This window comes from Macaca nemestrina, chromosome 6 (assembly GCF_043159975.1).
Source record: "Macaca nemestrina isolate mMacNem1 chromosome 6, mMacNem.hap1, whole genome shotgun sequence".
Classification (NCBI taxonomy): domain Eukaryota; kingdom Metazoa; phylum Chordata; class Mammalia; order Primates; family Cercopithecidae; genus Macaca; species Macaca nemestrina.
This window is the reverse complement of record NC_092130.1, coordinates 110,389,120-110,409,010: the sequence shown is the minus strand read 5'-3', so window position 1 is coordinate 110,409,010 and position 19,891 is coordinate 110,389,120. Positions and strand designations below refer to the sequence as shown.

At 34.2% G+C, this 19,891-nt stretch overlaps 1 protein-coding gene across 1 annotated transcript in view; it reads left to right on the top strand.

The window, feature by feature from the left end:
• The window catches only part of LOC105499478 (CWC27 spliceosome associated cyclophilin), a 264,382-nt gene that overhangs the window by 118,627 nt on the left and 125,864 nt on the right, over window positions 1–19,891 (top strand). Inside the window, exon 11 of the mRNA XM_071098872.1 lies at window positions 5,408–5,511. Coding sequence (XP_070954973.1) covers window positions 5,408–5,511 — 104 coding nt within the window. The remainder of the gene's footprint in view (window positions 1–5,407; window positions 5,512–19,891) is intronic.

Genomic DNA, 19,891 nt, shown 5'->3' with positions numbered 1-19,891 from the left:
GTGTGGATTACTAGTAAGATGTTAAAATGGGTGGATAGTGGGTTAAATGAAGACACTAAGAGCAGTTGAGAAATTGGTTGCAAAAAAAAAAAAAATTGGAAAAGCCAAAGGTGTGGAAAAATTGAAGGAAAATATTGTCACTTTACTCACAAATGCTTGGCATTTATACTTTACCCCATATCCTTTTCCCAGCTCTATCTTTCATTACTAGTTACCTTGCCCCACTTTAAATTATTTTATGCAATAGCCAAATATCTTCATGTTTTAGCATGTACCCTGTTTTTCCATCTCTCTGTCTTGGTTTAGACACACTGCTTGGGTGCATCTTCATTCTGTCTGTAAATAGCTAATTCCTACTTACCTTTCACGTCCCAGTTTACATGCTTCCTCTGTGAGGCCATCTCTTATTTGTCCTGCAGTACTCTTTCCTTCACTGAATTTCAAAATGCTTCAGTTGTTTATTTGTCATGGAAGTTGCTGCTTTTTATTATGTACTGTTTTTATTATTGATGTACATGGCTTATATCCCTCTTTGGAATTGAGGCTCCTTGAAGTTTTTCTCAAGGTATCCATGAAACAACATGGAAAGAGCATAGACCTGGAGTTCAGATAGTCCCATTTTTAAATTTCTAGCTCTGTCACTTACTCACTATGTGACTTCTAAAAAGGTATTTATTTGATCTTCATAAACGTCAGCCTTTTTACCTATAAAATACCTATATCACAGCTCATTGAAAAGATTATCAAGTGATATAGGAGGTAACTGATTTAAAGAACCTAGCAAAGTGAGGTTCCCTTCGTTAATCATCTTGATTTCCATGCCAGTACCCAGAATGTTACCATATAAATATTAAGTGCTCTAAAAATTGCTAAATGAATTAGCAATTTCTTTGCTATTACTAAATATATAAAGCTACTGTAATTTCTAGGCTGCTGATATTTTATTGGGTTTTTTTTTTTAAGAAATTCTTTTTTCCATTAAGGAGTAACTTATTGCAGATTTACTAGATAAAAAATATAGAAATATCTGGTGGATAAATGCTGATATCATACAAACCATATTAAAATTCAAATGAAATATAATTGTGAGGAAAACAATTAATGACTTAGAGTTAGTAACAGTTTATAAAAGCCATTTCTTTTACCATTTAAGCACAGACTAGGCTTTGAGGAGGCCAAGACAATGCTTTCTGGACTCTAAAGTAAGCCCATAATTTGGCAGTATATGGTGACATATACTCCAAGCTTACAATTTTAATTCTCATTTTAATATATTTAAATATATTCTGATGCCAGTGGATAGGATGATATTCCAGAGAATGTAAGATTGGGAATCCTAAAATTAGACTGTGATCTAAAAATTGGTTTAAAAACTTGTAGTTCGTTTCAATAGTTATAGATTCCACAGTACTAACAAATGGTGTTGCTTGAATAGTCTCAAAGATTTTTGGCAACATTGTAAATCTTCAATCACTTGAAATGTTTAGCATAATAAAGCAATTTTTAATAATCTGTATAGACCTACCCTTCTCTGTCTCACCTTGTCATTTTTGAGTTTTTATTCAGCATTGCTCAGTTTGTATATTATATGGCTACATCAATAGTGTGTCTAAATCTTTGACTATTTAAGGATAGATTTTTAGAAGGAAGCATTATGCATTCATTGCCCTTTTAAGACAATGAATAAAGTTGTTTGCTGTATATAGCAGAGATAACATTCATTTATAATAAATAATGTAATAAAGAACTATGCCCATATGACAGACAGCTCTTAACAGTGGTGCTATTTTAAATAGATGACCTAAATCATAATAGCTACCATTTGTTGAACATGTCTTGTGTGCTTTATATTTTACATACCTTACCCCTAATTTATAGTTGAATAAACTGAGTCTCAGAGAAGTTAAGTAACTATTCTCAGGTCGCCTGGCTAATAAGTGATAGAGTTGGCTTTTAAATCAGTACTTTCTGCATCCAAAGTTAAGTCTTATAAGAGCTATGTTGTTCTCCCTCTACAAATAGTATCATAAACAGTATATACTTTCTTTGCCTCATTCCTTATGTACTTCAAATTATTCTCATAACTAGTTTGTCTACCCTAGAAATGCACCATTTCCTCTTCAACTCTCAAAATAATCTCTACCTCAAAGACCTTAGTCTTCGGAAAACATCATCTAAATGACTGAATTACTTACCACATTGAAAACTATACAAAGTAGCATAATAAAAAGATAGTAATGTTTGGTGGAGTAAATGGAAGATGTGCTTGCTGTTCCCTGTGCAGCGGCTACCCAGTTCCATTTTTATGTCATGCCGAGTAAATATGGGATTTCTACAGTTGTGTTCATATAGCTTTAAGAAGTAGGAAGTAATTATACTTACCTAAGAACACGTAATGAGAGCCTAAACTGGGTATTGATGGTTAGAGTCAAGAGGAGCTGTTATATGTGAGAGAGATTAGAAAATGGTGTACTTCAACACTGATTCAATGAAAGGAAAGGAAGAAGAGTCCAAGGGAAATTTAAAGTCTGGTCATTAGAAAGATTATTGTTCCATGATCAAATAGAGACTTCAGGAGAAGGAGCAAATTTGGGCAAGAAGGAGAGGATTTCAGGTTTGGACACAAAGAATTTGTAATTATGTTGAGATGTCCAACCTGCTGTTTCTCTAGAGTTGAGTCCTTGAAATGAGTCTGGTCTCAATTGAGATTTGCTGTGAGTGTAAAATGCACACTGGATTTTGAAAACTTAGTACAAAAGAGGGTGTAGAATATCACATTAATATTCTTTATATTGGTTTCATGTTAATTGGTAATATTTTAGATATATTAAATATGTAAAAATTAATGTTTCCTTTTAGTTTTTAAATCTGGCTACCAGGAAACTTAAAATTGTATGTGTATTAGTCTGTTCTTATGCTGCTAGTAAAGACATACCCAAGACTGGGTAATTTATAAAGAAAAGAGGTTTAACTGACTCACAGTTCTGCATGGCTGGGGAGGCCTCAGGAAACTTACAATCATGGTGGAAGACACCTCTTCACAGGCTGGCAGGAAAGAGAATGAGTGCCAGCAGGGGAAATACCAAATGCTTATAAAACCATCAGAACTCATGAGAACTCACTATCATGAGAACAGCATGAGAGAAACTGCCACCATGATCCAATCACTTTCCACCGGGTCCCTCCCACAACACGTGGGGATTACGGGAACTGCAATTCAAGATGAGATTTGGGTGGGGACACAGCCATACCATATCAGTATGTGTCTTACCTTAAATTTCTGAGTTAATATACACAGAAATTTGTAGAAGATAGCTAGAAATGCAGGACCATAATCAAGGCAAAACATCTACGTTTGGAAATAACCTATATAGGAGTGATAGTTGATGTTATGAGATTAGATTAAAATGCCAGTGTACAAAGTATAGAGATGAGAAAAATGTCAACAATTATAATATGGGAAGAAAAAGAGTAACCAGGAGAAGAATTGGAGATTCAAAATGCTAAAATGGTATATAAGCCTCACTGGGATAGAATTCCAAGAAGAAAGGAGAAGGAAGGAATAATTAACATCATTGAATGATAGAGGCCAAAAAGGAAGCGGAGGAATGAGAAAAGGCCATTGAATTTGGTTGATATAGAAACAGTTTCAGTAGCCTATAAGAGGGATAGATTGCAAGAGATTAAGAAGTTAGAGTTTAATAAAGCACACTGTATATGTAAACTATTCTTTCAAGAATGAAGTCCATTTGTGAAGATAATAATCACTTGGTTTGAGCTGAGTCCAGAGAAATTTGAGCATGTTTGTTTGCTGAATAAAAGGATCAGTGAAGTGAGAGTGCTTGAAATTGTAAAAGAGAGAAGATAATTTCTATAATAAGATCCTAGAGCATTGGATCCCAAACCTGAGTACATACTGGAATCACCTGGGGATCTTGTTACAAGGGCAAATTTCCAGGCAACATTCCACATCTAAGGTTATTACATTCCCTGGAGATTTGTCTCCCCCAACATGTTGCTAGCAAGTTCTTCCAGGTGATTATGATGTATCTACAGGACAAACAAGTCAAGGAAATTATGGGTGCTGATGAGATCATCAGTGAAATGATTGGTCATAGCATCCAGTATAGACAGACAGCCAATTAGGGCTAGAATGGGGCTGATGGACCATGAACTACAGTTAAGGAATTGGCTTTCATTGTTATGGGAATACATGCAAGTTTAGTAGGAATGAAAGGCTGAAAAAGTTAAAACATAATGGATTTTGATCACTGAGGGGACTTTCAGAATTCAGGATCTTGGAGGCCAAGCAGATGCAAAATGTGGCTGTGTGTGTCTGATGTGGAAAAAAGATGTAAAGAACTGAGTTATGCACATCATAAGGCCCAGCAGTTTGGTAACTAATACATGGCAGTGGTAAAAAGGTATAGGATTTGGGATTAGTAAAAAGCACTAAAGGTTCAATCAGATATGTAATTATCTAGACTTCAGATTCCACTAAACCTTAGCTTGAATATCTTTGATAAACATTTTCAGAGTGGAGTGCCGCTTGGGTTCATAGCCTTTGAGTTTCCATGATTCACTCTAGATTTTGTTGAAAATACAGTGGGTACTTGACATTCATAGAGAATATATGCACAGTCTTAACTAGTCACAAGTAACCCTAAGGGTTTATGATAATGCGCAGTTAATAATTCTTTGCAAGGCATGAATTTGAATGTCCTGCCCTAAAACTGGCATGGAGAAGCAAGTCACTTAGCTAGTGCCGTGTAGTGAAGGTAACATTTACTTCTAAGTTTGTCTTTAACACATGATTATATTAATCATCAGACCTCACCCTGGTAGATTTAACTACCAGGAAATTAAAAGGAAATTATATGCCAAACTGTAGTATTAAATGAGTTAAAAACTTGGGTTTAAAAATCAAATGAGTTTTAAAAGTTTTTAGCGTGAAACCTAGCATGTAATAATTACTAAATGATAGTTACTGGTACCAGTTCAGGAATTCAGCCATTTTTGAAGCCAAACTTTTTGCATATGTCTATGCTTAATGAGTAATATTTATATTAAAAATTTTGTTTTGATCCAGTATCTCCATAAGTTATTACACTAAAACTAGAATGTTAAATTTGTTAATGAACTAGGAAGATAATGGGTCATTTATCACTTATGTTTGATAGGGGATATATTTTATAGTAATTCATAGTGCTATTATGAAAAAATTAGAACTTTTAAAATCCTTTAAGTGTATTTCTATGCCACAAGTATACATACACAGAAACAAAATAAATGAATTACATTATTCACTTTATTTTTCTTAGATGTGGTATACCAACGATTCTGTTTTTGCAAAACAACTTTTACTCTCAATATATTATATACTTACATAACTCTTTTTGCTTTATAGCGAAGAGCTCAGAAAAGAAGCAAGACAATTAAAACGGGAACTCTTAGCAGCAAAACAAAAAAAAGTAGAAAATGAAGCAAAACAAGCAGAAAAAAGAAGTGAAGGTAAGGGCATTCATCAGGCTTATTTTTTCACTTGATACTCCTCCTTCTCTGAATTTTCTTAGCTCCTCCCTGCTGTCTCCCATTTTCATCCCTTCCTTTCTCCTTTCCTTCTCATTTTCTCTTCCCTGTTTCTTTCCCTCCTTCTTGAGTTAGGTTGTGTGTATGTGTGTGTGTGTGTGTGTGTGTGTGTGTGTGTGTGTGTGTGAGTGTGTGTAAAATACTTTCTTTGAACTGTTAGCCAGTAAAATAAATTTCCACCCAGGAAATTTGTCTGAGAAGTAAATTCAGTGCAAATGGGATTGTAACTATTGTTTTTAAGTAAGATTCATGAAAACTAACAGAATACTTGAAATCTAGCAAAACTTAAAGGTTGCCATAGCATCGAACTGGATTAAAAGTACACAAGGGTGGAATGTTTTTATATATATATATCTCATATTCTTTAAAACATTTTTAAAAAGTGTTTGAGCCCTATGTTTGGGACTTAGGTAAACATTTGTGTGTTGGTTTGAATAGTATTAAATGCCTAATATTATTTTTTGTTTGTTTTTGCTTTTACTCTTATGTTAAGACATAGAAAATCTAAAGTATTGATAAAGCTGATGAAAATAACATCTTGCTGTTTATACAGGTTAATTAGGTTCTTTGTTTCACTATGGTTTTTATTAAGCTTTAAAGAAAAGCTTTTTCATTGATGATCTTTAATTTAGTTTAAAATTGTTTCAGCTATAAAGCATGTAATATTCAGTTTCCAAAATAACAGCTTGGAACCCTCATCTGTTTTCTTTTTACAGTGATAAATTGTATTGTACATTCTGTGAATATGATCAGAAATTTTATTCAATTGCCTCTTATAATGTATACTAAATTTGGTATAACAAATTTGCTTGTGCATATATATTCTATATTTTTATGCTTTTGAAAGCTTGGAGTGTTTTATCTAATGGATTCTATTGACAGTCACTGGAGGTGTATTAAAGAATAAGATGTAGCATCTAGGCTTAAAGACTACACATTCTAATACAGAACAGTGGCACAATGTTTGGCCATAGGTATTATTATTGTTTATTTTAAGTAGCATGAGTAATACCACTTAACTATTTAAAGAGCATAGTTCTCAATTCTCAGATTATTTGTACAAAATCCCCAATGACTATTTTCATAAAGGCAGATATTATACATACTTCATGAAGATTTGAAAGTCACTAAAGTATATATTTGAATGAAACTAATTATTTAAAAATTAACTGAGGTATAATGATGCAAATAATAAACTGAATTTAGAAGAAGGGATAAACTTATTTGTGGCTAGATCATGAAGGCAAAATATAACCCAGAATATAAACAATATATTAGCAATAATGAGATTTGAAACAAGTACAGTCAGGATTATTTTATTTTTAGGTTTATAAGTAATTATCTTAGAAGACTGTTTCTTATAATTAAAAGTATTTAAAATATATGAAAATAATTTCAACTAGAAAGAATAAAATATAAAACTTAAATATTTTATTCGCTTTTAAGCTAATAATTATTAGTACCCTCATGTCTTAAACACTATGCTAGATTAGGAGTGTAACATTGTGACTTACAGTTATGATCTACTAGGAGTGAAAGAAATGCAGTAGGTATACTATAATAGTGCCATACAGGTGAGGCCTACATTAGACATAAACAGTGCTACGTTTATTTATTTGTCTCCCTTTGAAATAATAAATAGTTAGGTAAAGAAAGACATTAGTCTTAAAGACTGATTTCTTAATACAAAAGAGAAGATTCTTAACAGAGCTCATTTCAATCTGCTTCTATTTATTTATTTATTGAGAGGGAGTCTCACTCTGTCACCATGCAGTGGCGTGATCTTGGCTCACTGCCACTGCCACCTCCCGGGTTCAAGTGATTCTAGTCTGTCAGCCTCCCGAGTAACTGAAACTACAGGCATGTGCCACCATGCCTGTCTGATTTTTTGTATTTTTAATAGAGACAGGGTTTCACCATGTTGACCAGCTGGTCTCGAACTCCTGACCTCAGGTGATCTGCCTGCCTCAGCCTCCCAGAGTGTTGGGATTACGGGTGTGAGCCACGGTGCCTGGCCTCAATCTGCTTTTATGATTGTTAACTATGTGAAAATATTTTTATGCCATAATTAGAAAGAGAATTATATTACTAATTATTTTTCTGTTAACTTTCCTTATATCATATAGAAGTACCTGGATTTTCTCTAAATCCAAATGATTGTTAAAATTAGCTTCCCCAAAAATTGGGTCATTTGATTGGTTTTGTTTTTTCTCATCTCAAAATATGCCATTTTATTTGTTTATTTTTATTGTTTTATTTTGAAATTATTTTAGACTCACACAGAAGTTACAAAAGTAATAGTTACCATATACCTTTAATGTTAAGGCCTTCCGTGACAATAGATTAGTGATCAAAACCATGCCATTAATGTTGGAACAATACTATTAACTAACTTCAGACCTTATCAGAATTTCACCATTTTCCACACTAATACCTTTTTTTGTTCTATGATTTTATCTAGGATCGAATTGCATTTATTTGTCATGTCTTCTTGGTCTCTTCTGATCTGTGACAATTCCTCAGTCATCCCTTGTCTTTCATGACCTTGACACTTTGAAAAGTCTTGGTTAGATATTTTGTAGAATGTCTCTCAATTCGAGTCTGATGTTTTCTAATTGAATTATGATTATTTCTTTTTGGGGAAGATTACCACAGAAGTAGTATTCCTTCTCAGTGCGTTATATCAGGAGTAACACAATGTCTCCTGTCTTATTCCTGATGATATTACCTTGATCCCTTGGTTAAAATGGTGTCTGCTGAGTTGCTGTACTCTTTACAGTTTACAGTATAGTTGCTGTACTGCTTTACAGTTGCTGTAAAAAGACTCTTTTTACCTTTGAGTTTTATAAATATTTAGGGGAAGATACTTTGACACTATGCAAATATTCTATTTCTCTTCAAGTTTCTCTCTAACTTTAGCATCTGTTGGTAGATGGTAGATCTTACCTATTGAAAACAATTATTTACTGTGGTATTCTGATGGTGCCTTTCTAGTTCTCTGATTTCTACTTTAATTACTTGGAATTCTGTAAGAAAGAACTTTCTCTTTTGTTATTTACATCTTAATTTCAGTATGAGCCGTGAATATTTATATTATTTATAAGTATGCTAATATATTTATAAATATATATTATTTATATAATATATTGACATTTGTAAATAATGTTATAATAATAAATAATAACAGATGTTATTTATATATTTGTATTTAAATGTAAATTATATAATGTTATAATCCCAAAATATATATTATTTACATAATATATTGACATTTATAATGTTATAATAATAAATAATGTGTTAATTATATATTTATATTTAAACATAAATTATATAGTTTATACTATTTATTATACTATATATAGTTAATTATATGAAACTATTATTATTTATTTTGTTCAAATTTTTCCAGCTTTGGCCATTGGTAGCTCTTTCAGGGTTGACTTGTGTGCCCTTTTAGCTTGTCCCCATCCTTTGAGCACTTCTTACTTTCTGGCACTGCAAGATGCTTCCAGCTGATCTTGTATTTTCTCTTCTTCAGACCTGCAATCAACCACTTCTTTGAGGGACTGTGGTTACTCTAATCGGAGTATCGTTTTTAGAAACCATGAGCTGGGCACTAAGTAGACCATTTGATTTTGATTCTAATACTGTTAGAGTGCTATTAGGAGCAATATTTTATTATGTTTTATTATCAGTATCTTGTAGAAGGCTTAGCAAAATTCTTTCTTAGAACCATCTATGATGTACATTATGGATTACCTTTTTCTTAGAATTGTATTTCCTCTAAAGTTACTGTGATCTTTTAAAATTGGCAAGTATTGCTGTTATAATGGTAAAAAAAGACTATGAATTTATTAAGAAAAATGTGTGATTTTAGTCAAGTATTGCTGTTATAATGGTAAAAAATTGACTATGAATTTATTATGAAAAATGTGTGATTTTAGTCAAGTATTGCTGTTATAATGGTAAAAAATTGACTATGAATTTGTTATGAGAAATGTGTGATTTTAGTAAATATTACATTGTATTTGAAATTCTTCTTTCCTCATGATTAAAAATGATACCATGAGATTTCTCACTACATAGCATTATGGAAACAAAGTAAAATTTTAGGAATCCTTGAATGTGTGTCAGAACTTAGCCTATCTTCCCAACCAGTAGATATTCCAAGGTTAGAACTACGTGAACTCTGGGAACAGATCCAGAGGTTCTCATAGGTATTTACATAGTAAGATTCTCACAAGAAAAGAAGTTGAAAGTGTTATTTAACCTTGGCTCTGAAATTTCTCAGTTGAGCTGTATACCCTAATGAACCTATTCAGGAAAGATTTTTTTATTGGACTATATGGCTACATATCTGGCTTTTATAAAGCACTTTATTTTAATCCAAAACAAAATCTAAGTATTCTGGCAAATCTGAATGATTTAGTCTTTTGAACATTTTATCTATATCTAGCAATTTAGTTTACCAATAAACTGAAAGGCAGATAATTGATATTTTTAAAAACACTTTGCTTAGCTTGATATACCAAATTGTTGCATAATATAGACCTATCTTCTGTATGAATTTTCGTTTGGATGCATGTAACACCTGCCAATATGGAGAGACTAAAAATACATTAATTTTGGAAATTTTAATAGTAATTTTGTTAGTAATACTTGGTGCTTGTTATATGTAACACTAATGGTTATAAGGATGCTTTGGAATATTATATCTCCTGAGAAAATAAGTACGGCAGTATTAAGACTCTTCCAGTTACAAACAGTAAAGTTATCTAAGCCTTTGTGACTCAGTTTTCTTTTCATAAATCCACGGATAAAATGCCTTGAACACTCCTCAGGGATCTTATAAGAAGCAAATTAACAAGAAAATCCTTAACAAATGTACATTACTATATAAAATTAATAATTTTAGATTTTAAAAAAGAAAAATATAGCTATTCTTGGTTCTATTTTGTTTCCTATCCAAATTGTGTATGTTGAAAATGTGAATTTTAGTACTATGTTAGTTGCAGTTAAAGCTTATAATCAATATGGCTATATGTAAATATTGCATAAGTTAAAATCCCAAAATAAGCTTTTCTTCATGTTTTTCAAATTTTGAAGTTGCATGTCTATAATCATAATCATATTCTTTGTTAAAAGGGGTGTATGTGAACTTGTGTAAATTCTTAAGTAAAGCTTCTAGTGATATTATTTCCTGGTTTTATGAATCCATCTGTCAAGTCTTAACACTTACTGATTATTGCCACTTCATTTCAGAATTTAATATATTATCCTTGGGTTAAAGCACTTGGGAAGGAACTCGTAAAAACAAGAAAGCTTTGTGTTCTTTTTTAATTTTAATTTTTAATTTTAGATTCAGGGGTTACATGTGCAGGTTTGTTACATGGGTATATTGCTTGATGCTGAGATTTGTTCTTCTAATGATCCCATCACCCAGGTGGTGAAATAATACCCAACAGGTAGTTTTTCAACCCTTGTCCTCCTCCCTGTCTTGTTCCTTTTGCAATCCCAAGTTTCTTATTGTTTCCTTGTGTCCATATGTATGTGGCATTTAGTTCTCATTTATAAGTGAGAAAATGCGGTATTTGGTTTTCTGTTTCTACATTAGTTTGCTTAGGATAATGTCTCCAGCTGCATCCATGTTGCTGCAAACAACATGATATTTTTCCTTTTTATGACTGTGTAGTTTTCAAAGGTGTATATGTATAAAATTTTCTTTATCCAGTTCACTGTTGGTGGGCACCTAGGTTGATACCACGTCTTTGCTATTGTGAATAGTGAATAACAATAAACATACGAGTGCAGGTGTCTTTTTGGTAGAATGATTTCTCTTTCTTTGGGTAGGTACCCGGTAATGGGATTGCTGGGTCAAATGGTAATTCTATTTTTAATTCTTTAAGAAATCTCCACAGTGCTTTCCACAAAAGGTAAACTAATTTACATTCCCATCACCATTGTATAAGCATTCTCTTTTCTTTCCAATGCTGCCAACATCTGTTATTTTCTGACTTGTTAGTAACAGCCATTCTGACTAGTGTGAGATGGTGTCTCATTATGGTTTTGATTTCCATCTTTCTGATGATTAGTGATATTGAACATTTTTTTCATGTTTTTTTGGCCACTTGTATGTCTGCTTTTGAGAAGTGTCTGTTCATGTCTTTTGCTTATTTTTAATTGAGCTTGGTTTTTTTTTTCTTGTTGATTTGTTTAAATTCTTTATAGATTTTGGATATTATTTCTTTGTTGGGTGCATACTTTGCAAATATTTTCTCCCATTCTGTAGGTAGAGTTTACTGTGTTGATAGTTTATTTTGCAGTGTAGAAGTTCTTCAGTTTAGTGAGGTTCCAATCAACAATTTTTGGTTTTGTTACATTTGCCTTTGGGGACTTAGTCATAAATTATTTTCATAGGCCAATGTCTAGAAGAGTATTCCCTGGGCTTTTTCTAGGATTTTGTAGTGTGAGGTCTTACATTTAGGTCTTTAGTCTATCTTGTGTTAATTTTTGTGTATGGTGAGAGGTAGGGGTTCAGTTTCATTCTTCAGCATATGGTTAGCCAGTTTTCCAAGCACCATTTATTGAATAGAGTATCCCTTCCCTATTGCTTATTTTTTTTCAACTTTGTCAACGATCATTTGGTTGTATTTATATGGCTTTATTTCAGGGGTCTGTATTCTGTTCAATCAGTTTTGTGTCTGTTTTTGTACCAGTAGTATGCTATTTTGGTTACTATAGACTGGTAGTGTAATTTGAAGATGGGTAATGTGATGCCTCTAGCTTTATTCTTATTCTTGGGGTTGCTTTGTATATTAGTCCATTTTCACACTGCTATAAAGATACTACTTGAGACTGGGTAATTTGTAAAGGAAAGAGGTTTAATTGGCTCACAGTTTCATGTGGCTGGGGAGTCCTCAGGAAACTTACAATCATGGCAGAAGGTGAAGGAGAAGCAAGTACCTTCTTCACAAGGCCACAGAAAAAGAGAGGGAGATTGCCACTTTTAACCATCAGATATTGTGAGAACGATCAGATCTTGTGAGAACTCACTCACTATCCTGAGAACAGCATGAGGGGAACTGCTCCCATGATCCAGTCACCTCCCGCCAGGTTCCTCCTTCAACACAAGGGGATTACAATTCAAGATGAGATTTGGATGGGGACACAGAGCCAAAACATCGTTCTACCCCTGGCCTCTCTGAAATCTCATGTCCTTCTCACATTTCAAAACACAATCATGCCTTCCCACAGTCCCCCAAAGTCTTAACTCATTCCAGCATTAACCCAAAAGTCCAAGTCCAAAGTCTCATCTGAGACAAGGCAAGTCCTTTCTGCATAGGAGCCTGTACAAATCAAAAGTCTGTTAGTTACTTCCAAGATACAATGGGGATACAAGTATTGGGTAAATGCCACCATTCCAAATGGGAGAAATTGGTCAAAACAAAGGGGCTACAGGCCCCATGGAAGCCAGAATTTGGCCGGGCGGTCATTAAATCCTAAAGCTCCAAAATGATCTCTTTTGCCTCCATGTCCCACATCCAGGGAACACTGATGGAAAGGATGGGTTCCCAAGGCCTTGGGAAGCTCTACCCCTACGGCTTTGCAGGGTTCAGCCACTGAGGCTGCTCTCATGGGCTGGCCTTGAGTGCCTGCAGCTTTTCTAGAAGCACAGGTCAAGCCACTGGTGGATCTACTATCCTGGGGCCTGGAGGACAGTGGCCTTCTTCTCACAGCTCCAGGAGGCAGTACCCCAGTGGGGACTCTCTGTGTGGGCTCCAACCTCACATTTCCCTTGTGCACTGCCCTAGCAGAGGTTCTCCATGAGGGCTCCACCTCTGCAGTAGATTTCTGCCTGGACATTCAAGATGAGATTTGGGTGGTGACACAAAGCCAAACCATATCACCTTGGCTATTTGGAATTTTTTTTGGTTCCATATAAATTTTAGAATAGTTTTTCTAATTCTGTGAAAAATGACATTGGTAATTTATAGAAATAGCATTGAATCTACAGATTGCTTTGGGCAATATGAACATTTTAATGATATTGATTTTTCCAACCCACAAGCATGGAATGTTTTCCCATTTGTTTGTGTCATTTATGGTTTCTTTCATCAGTGTTTTATAGTTCTTCTTGTAGAGATCTTTACCTTTTTGGTCAGATGTATTCCTAGGTATTTTATTTATTGTGGCTATTGTAAATGGGATTGCATTTGTGATTTGATTCTCACCTTGATCACTATTTGGTATATAGAAATACTACTGATTTTAGTACATTGATCTTGTATCCTCAGACTTTGCGGAAGTGGTTTATCAGATAGAAGTCTTTCCACAGAATCTTAAGGGTTTTCTCGGTATAGAATCATATCATCAGTGAAAAGAGGTAATTTGACTTCTCTTTGTCCATTGTGGAAGTCTTTTATTTATTTATCTTGCCTACCTGCTCTGAAAAGCTTTGGGTTCTACTGCTTGTGCATGGAAATATCTAGTTTTGTCCTTCTTGCAGAAATGGAGATCTCCCATTTACCTAGGTGCTTTAATAGGCATAAAACTTTCTTCAGGGATTCTGCCATCTTAGGAAATCCACCTTTAATCAATGGATTATTTTTCATTGTTTTTTTAATCTTTACCCAGGTTCCTGGGCCAGATCCTTAACCAGATTTGTATAGACAATTAGAGACTTACATTGTATTCACAGTTTCACTTTTAAATTTATTCTATCACATTAGGCAAGTCACTTTAAAATCTGGACCCATCTGTTGCTCCATATATAAAGTTAAATATAAATAGGATCTCTTATTATATCACAAGGATGTTGTCAGGTAATAGATATAATTATACGCTTTAGGAATAAATATATATGTATAACTTTGTAAGTTTTGCCATTGGTTTGTCATCTATTTACTTTTTTTTTTTTTTTTTTTTTTTTGAGACAGAGTCTCGCTCTGCCGCCCAGGCTGGAGTGCAGTGGCGTGATCTTGGCTCACTGCAAGCTCCGCCTCCCGGGTTCACGCCATTCTCCTGCCTCAGCCTCCCGAGTAGCTGGGACTACAGGCGCCCGCCACCTCGCCCGGCTAGTTTTTTTGTATTTTTTTTTTTTAGTAGAGACGGGGTTTCACCGTGTCAGCCAGGATGGTCTCGATCTCCTGACCTCGTGATCCGCCCGTCTCGGCCTCCCAAAGTGCTGGGATTACAGGCTTGAGCCACTGCGCTCGGCCCATCTATTTACTTTTTAAAGACTTCAGATAATGTATAAAGGAATGCTTTAGTAAATGTAAGAAATAGAACATCCAGGAATTAAGCCATTTTATAGTCATATAATCAAAAGTTTTTATAATAGCATGATATTTTAAAAATTCAAAACAGTTACATTTCTTCATTGAATATAGAATTTGCAGTAGGCTCTAACACCCTAATTTAGGTAAACAAAAAATGTGGTGTTTTACTTTAGATACCAGCAATGTCAAAAGAGATGTACTGCAGGACAATCCTGTTTACAGCCTTGGAGTATCTTTAGTCCCATTGTAAATCATCCAGGCCTGTGCATGAGGTTGTTGTGGGGAGTGGGAGGATAATAAATTTCAAATAAGATTGATAGTTAATTGGAGATAGAGTTGGTTTCCTGTGTTGGCTCTGTCAGGTTCTTTAATAAACTATGTAATCCTTTTCATTAAATCATGTCTCTTAAGTCTTTTCCAGATTTCTTTAAGTTTCATATCAAAACCAGTACCAAACTGAACGTAGTCACCTAGAGATGACAGGTTTGGACATATTCTCTAATCAGCTTTAAAGAGATAAGGTGTTAGGTCCTCTTTCAAAGTTCTAGGCAGACAATACCTGCTCTATGACTGGTGCCAGAAATTAGAGGAGAAGGGTCAGGCTGAGCTTGTAAATCAAGAAATAATTTTAAAGCCTCTTCATGAAACATATCCCTGAGATGCCTAGTACCTCTCAAGTTGCACTGGGCTATTTCACGTTTCTTCAGACTATCTTTTTAATACTGGATTAAATCAGACTAGAGTCCCTCAGGCTTAATAGGTTGTGAAAGTATATAGTTTTTGAGTAGTTTTCATCTGGCTAATATATAGTATTAAACTAGCTTGGTCTTAGTTGGTATAAGAAACAAAAACCCTCTTTGAGTGTTAGCTCTGTGTTCTACTTAATACCATGTAAAATTATCTTATTGAGCAAACTGGTTCTCTTTTCCAAAGCAGTTAACTTTCGTTAGGTACTATTGAGTTATTTTTTTTCTTGGAACCCAGAAGTATCAGACCTATTTTTCTTTCTACTCTTAATCTATGTGCTAATTTTTACTTTATTTACATTAAGTGAAAGTATATTTGCACTTGATTCATAGGATGCATCTCAGGCCAGCCATCATTTTCTAGTTCTTCTTACTTTGGGCAGGGCCACTAACAAATTGATTATCTGGTTTTCTAAGCTAAAATCCAATTAAAGAATAAAAGTGACGGAGTGTATACTCTGAAAGGGTGAATTTTATGGTGAATTTTATGGTAAAAGGGTGAAGTATATCTCAATAATTTAATAAATAAATAAACAAGCAAAAGAAAAACCAGAAAAGGCACTGACCTGTGAACCTTTCTAGCCCAGTCTTTTATTGGGCTGAAAAGAAATTTTTTTTAAGTGTGAGAGAAAAGCATGGCTAGAGACATTCATTCATTTTGGTAGCAGCAAGAGGTGATCGCCAGCCAGCTGACACTAGGTCAGGAAACACAAGAACATAAGAGTCAAATATTATGGAAATACTTGTTATACATGCTTTACTCTGAATGTGTATATCTTTAAAAGATAAAGTTATCCCTACCTATTATAATGACCCTGATTCATTAAAAGAACGTTAAATTGTATTTATTATTCTTTAATAAGATAGAGAATGGGCAATGATTCCAGCCTAATTAGTTTAAAAAAATGAATCATTTTCATCAGTTAAAGATAAGGTTCTCTTGTCTAGACTATTCAATTGTGTGGAATAACTCATTTCCTGAAAGTCCTGGAAAAATAGAACTTTATTCTGTAGCTAGGACAGTCGGCCTCTCAACTGAAATTTTCTTGAACCCCTTACTACATTTAAGTGCTAGAAACCATGCAATATTTTAAACAAGGTATCTTTCAATAATATAATTTCTTAAATAGTAAAGATTTTTAAAGGTCTGTAGCAAATGTGAAGATGAACATACCCTCACAATTACATCAAGAATTTAATCTTTTGGTAAAGTAGATAGATGATCATCTTTAAGAGTCCATAAAGTACTTTGTTCTTTTTTAGACAATCTGTCTCAAACTTTCTTCTAAGTCATAATTAGTCAATCTTGTTGAGCTTTACTTTGTGAACCCTACATTATAGGCATATTTAACTTTTATGAGCAATAAAAAATAAATTCTAACCAATTCACATATTTTTATGTCTTAAATTCTGGGTCGCCTTACAGACCTCCTAATGTTGCTTAGGATACTTTGTTGGTGGTGGTGGTACTGGTGGTGTTGAGACAGAGTCTCGCTTTGTCTCCCGGGCTGGAGTGCAGTGGTGCGATCTCAGCTCACTGCAACCTCCGCCTCCTGTGTTCAAGCAATTCTCTTGCCTCGGCCCCCTGAGTAGCTGGGATTACAGGCATGTGCCACCACACCCGGCTAACTTTTTTATTTTTAGTACAGATGGGTTTTCGCCATATTGGCCAGGAAGGTCTCGAGCTCCTGACCTTGGGTGATCTGGCTGCCTCAGCCTCCCAAAGTGCTGGGATTACAGGCATGAGCCACCGCACCCAGCCCATCTGTTGCAGCTTTTAAGAACCCATGTATTTAGGATATCTCTCTGCATCCCGTTGCTGTCTTAACACAGTTTTATAATAACCCTTCTTTCTGGCCTGGTGGTTGTAATTTCAATGTTGAGAATTTGACAAGAGCCTTTAGCTATATTTTTAGTAACTGCAGTTTGTCCTCCTATTACTAATACCTGTGTCATTCTTGACCCGGTAAAAATAGATTGCTTAGTTCATACAGGTAAATATTAGTTTTGAGTCACTATTGTCTCTTTATTTAAAAAAAAAAAAAAAGCTGTATTTCTTACATTGTAAAAGTAACATTTATTCTTTACAAAAATATCAGAAATGTAGAAAGGCATAAAGGATAAAAAGAAGTATTACCCCATAATATTTCGCCAAAGATAACCAGTTAACTTTGTGATATTTATTTTTTCTGGACTTGTTTCTTTTCATGCTAGAGACACACATGTGTTTTTTTCCCCATAATGTCATTTTGTTATAATTTTGTATATAATATGCCTTTTTAAAAGAATGTTTATATTGAAATTGACCAATAATTCTTAAGGGGGCAACTTGCTTTAGGAGTATGTCTTCTTAATTCTCTTACATCACACAACATGAGATATAGAGGATGATGGATGTAAAGACCATACAAATGTAGTTAAGACATTAAAAATTCCCACTATTTCAGCTCTAGGGTTTAGAATATGTGGGAGCAATGATAGCCAGGGACTACATTTTCATTGCTGATGAGAATTCTCTATATCTCTCGTTCTTTAAAAAAAAAAAATCATTTAAAAAGTCATTAAAATAAATCCTGAGATCATGTTGTAGTTTGTTACCTCTTCCTTTCTCAACTGGCCACTAAAAATTCTGCAAGGAAAGATGAGATTCAGTTAGGTATTTGGAGCCTACATTGAAATAATTACAAATTTGTCCATTCTTGGAAAGTAGAAGAGGTGAAGGTTTTCTGTATTTGTGCACGCACATGTGCATGTGTGCATGCACACACACATGTGTTTTATTGTTTTGTTTTGTTTGGATATTTAGATTGTCTCAAGAGAGGAACTAATATCATCATTAAAAGTTTGATTGTAACCAGTGTTCCTATTTGGGAATGGAGTTGTTAACTTTTCCAGACTGCTGTCAAGACCTTATTTTAAGTAAGATGTTTTTCTTTTATGTGACATTTTCTGAAGTTTTGCCAAAAATGACATCAAACATATAATTCATTTGAGTGCTGAGTTTCTTCAACATCTTGCAGCACTTAATCAAATTTGGGAAAGATATTCTTTTCACAACTCTATAGTGTAAACCTGTGAATATGTTGCATTAAAACTTACTTTGGACAGTTTAATCTGCATGGTATTAGGTTGATTTTTAAAAAATGATTAATGCAATATGCTGATAGTTTTTAATGGTTATATTTTCAAATTATTCACATAAACTCCAGGCAGATGGTACAGTTGCAGCTTTTGAGTATTAGTATTTTTTCACACAAAACTCAGATACTCCCTAAATTATGTTAATAGCTACATTAAAGAATTTGAAATGCCAAACAGAACAAAAGAAATACTGAAGTTCTTAGAAAACTAACAAGATGCTCAAATATTGAGAAATCATTGAGAATCATTTTGATATACAAAAATATTTTATATTGACTTTTTTAAGAAGAATATGGCCACGCCAGAATGTAAGTTTGTTTAAAACATTATGCTGCAGTATGTTAAAATGTGAGAGTAAGCTAACCTTAACGAATGTCTTACTCATTAGAAACTCTCATCTTGGGTGTGCTCTGTTTGTATCTGTTACTTCTGTGCAATAATCACAGTCCTGAAGGGATCATCTGGGCCAACCCCTCCTTTTTTTTTTTTAAATGGAATCTCACCCTGTTGCTGAGGCTGGAGAACAGTGGCATGATCTCAACTCACTGCACCTTCCTTCTCCCAAGTTCAAACGATTCTCCTACCTCAGCCTCCTGAGTAGCCAGGATTTCAGGTGCCCATCACCACACCCAGCTATTTTTTGTATTTTTAGTAGAGATGGGGTTTCACCATGTTGACCAGGCTGATATTGAACGCCAAACCTCGTGATCCACCCACCTCGGCCTCCCAAAGTGCTGGGATTATAGGCATGAGCCACCGTGCCTGGTCCCTCCATTTTATATATATAGGAAACCTAGAGCTAGCCAATTAAGGTGCTTACCCAATATTACACAGCAAAGTAATAGAACTAGACCTCAGGACCCTTAGATTTGTGTCCAGTGCCCTTTCTACTACTTGTTTTTCAGTATGATCCAACCTTGAGTGGATGTGGTCTATATAAAGTTTTAATTAGTATTTATTAAAATCCACTTTGGTTTTGGCCGGAATAATTGTTTCTAAAACCCTCCTAGGCAAACTTAGAGTCTTTTGGAGAACATATTATTATCATAAACCTATACCTTTTTAAAGATTACACATGTAATTTGGGAATGAATGACAAAAAGTTGTTACATAATGGAACACATCAATTTCTGT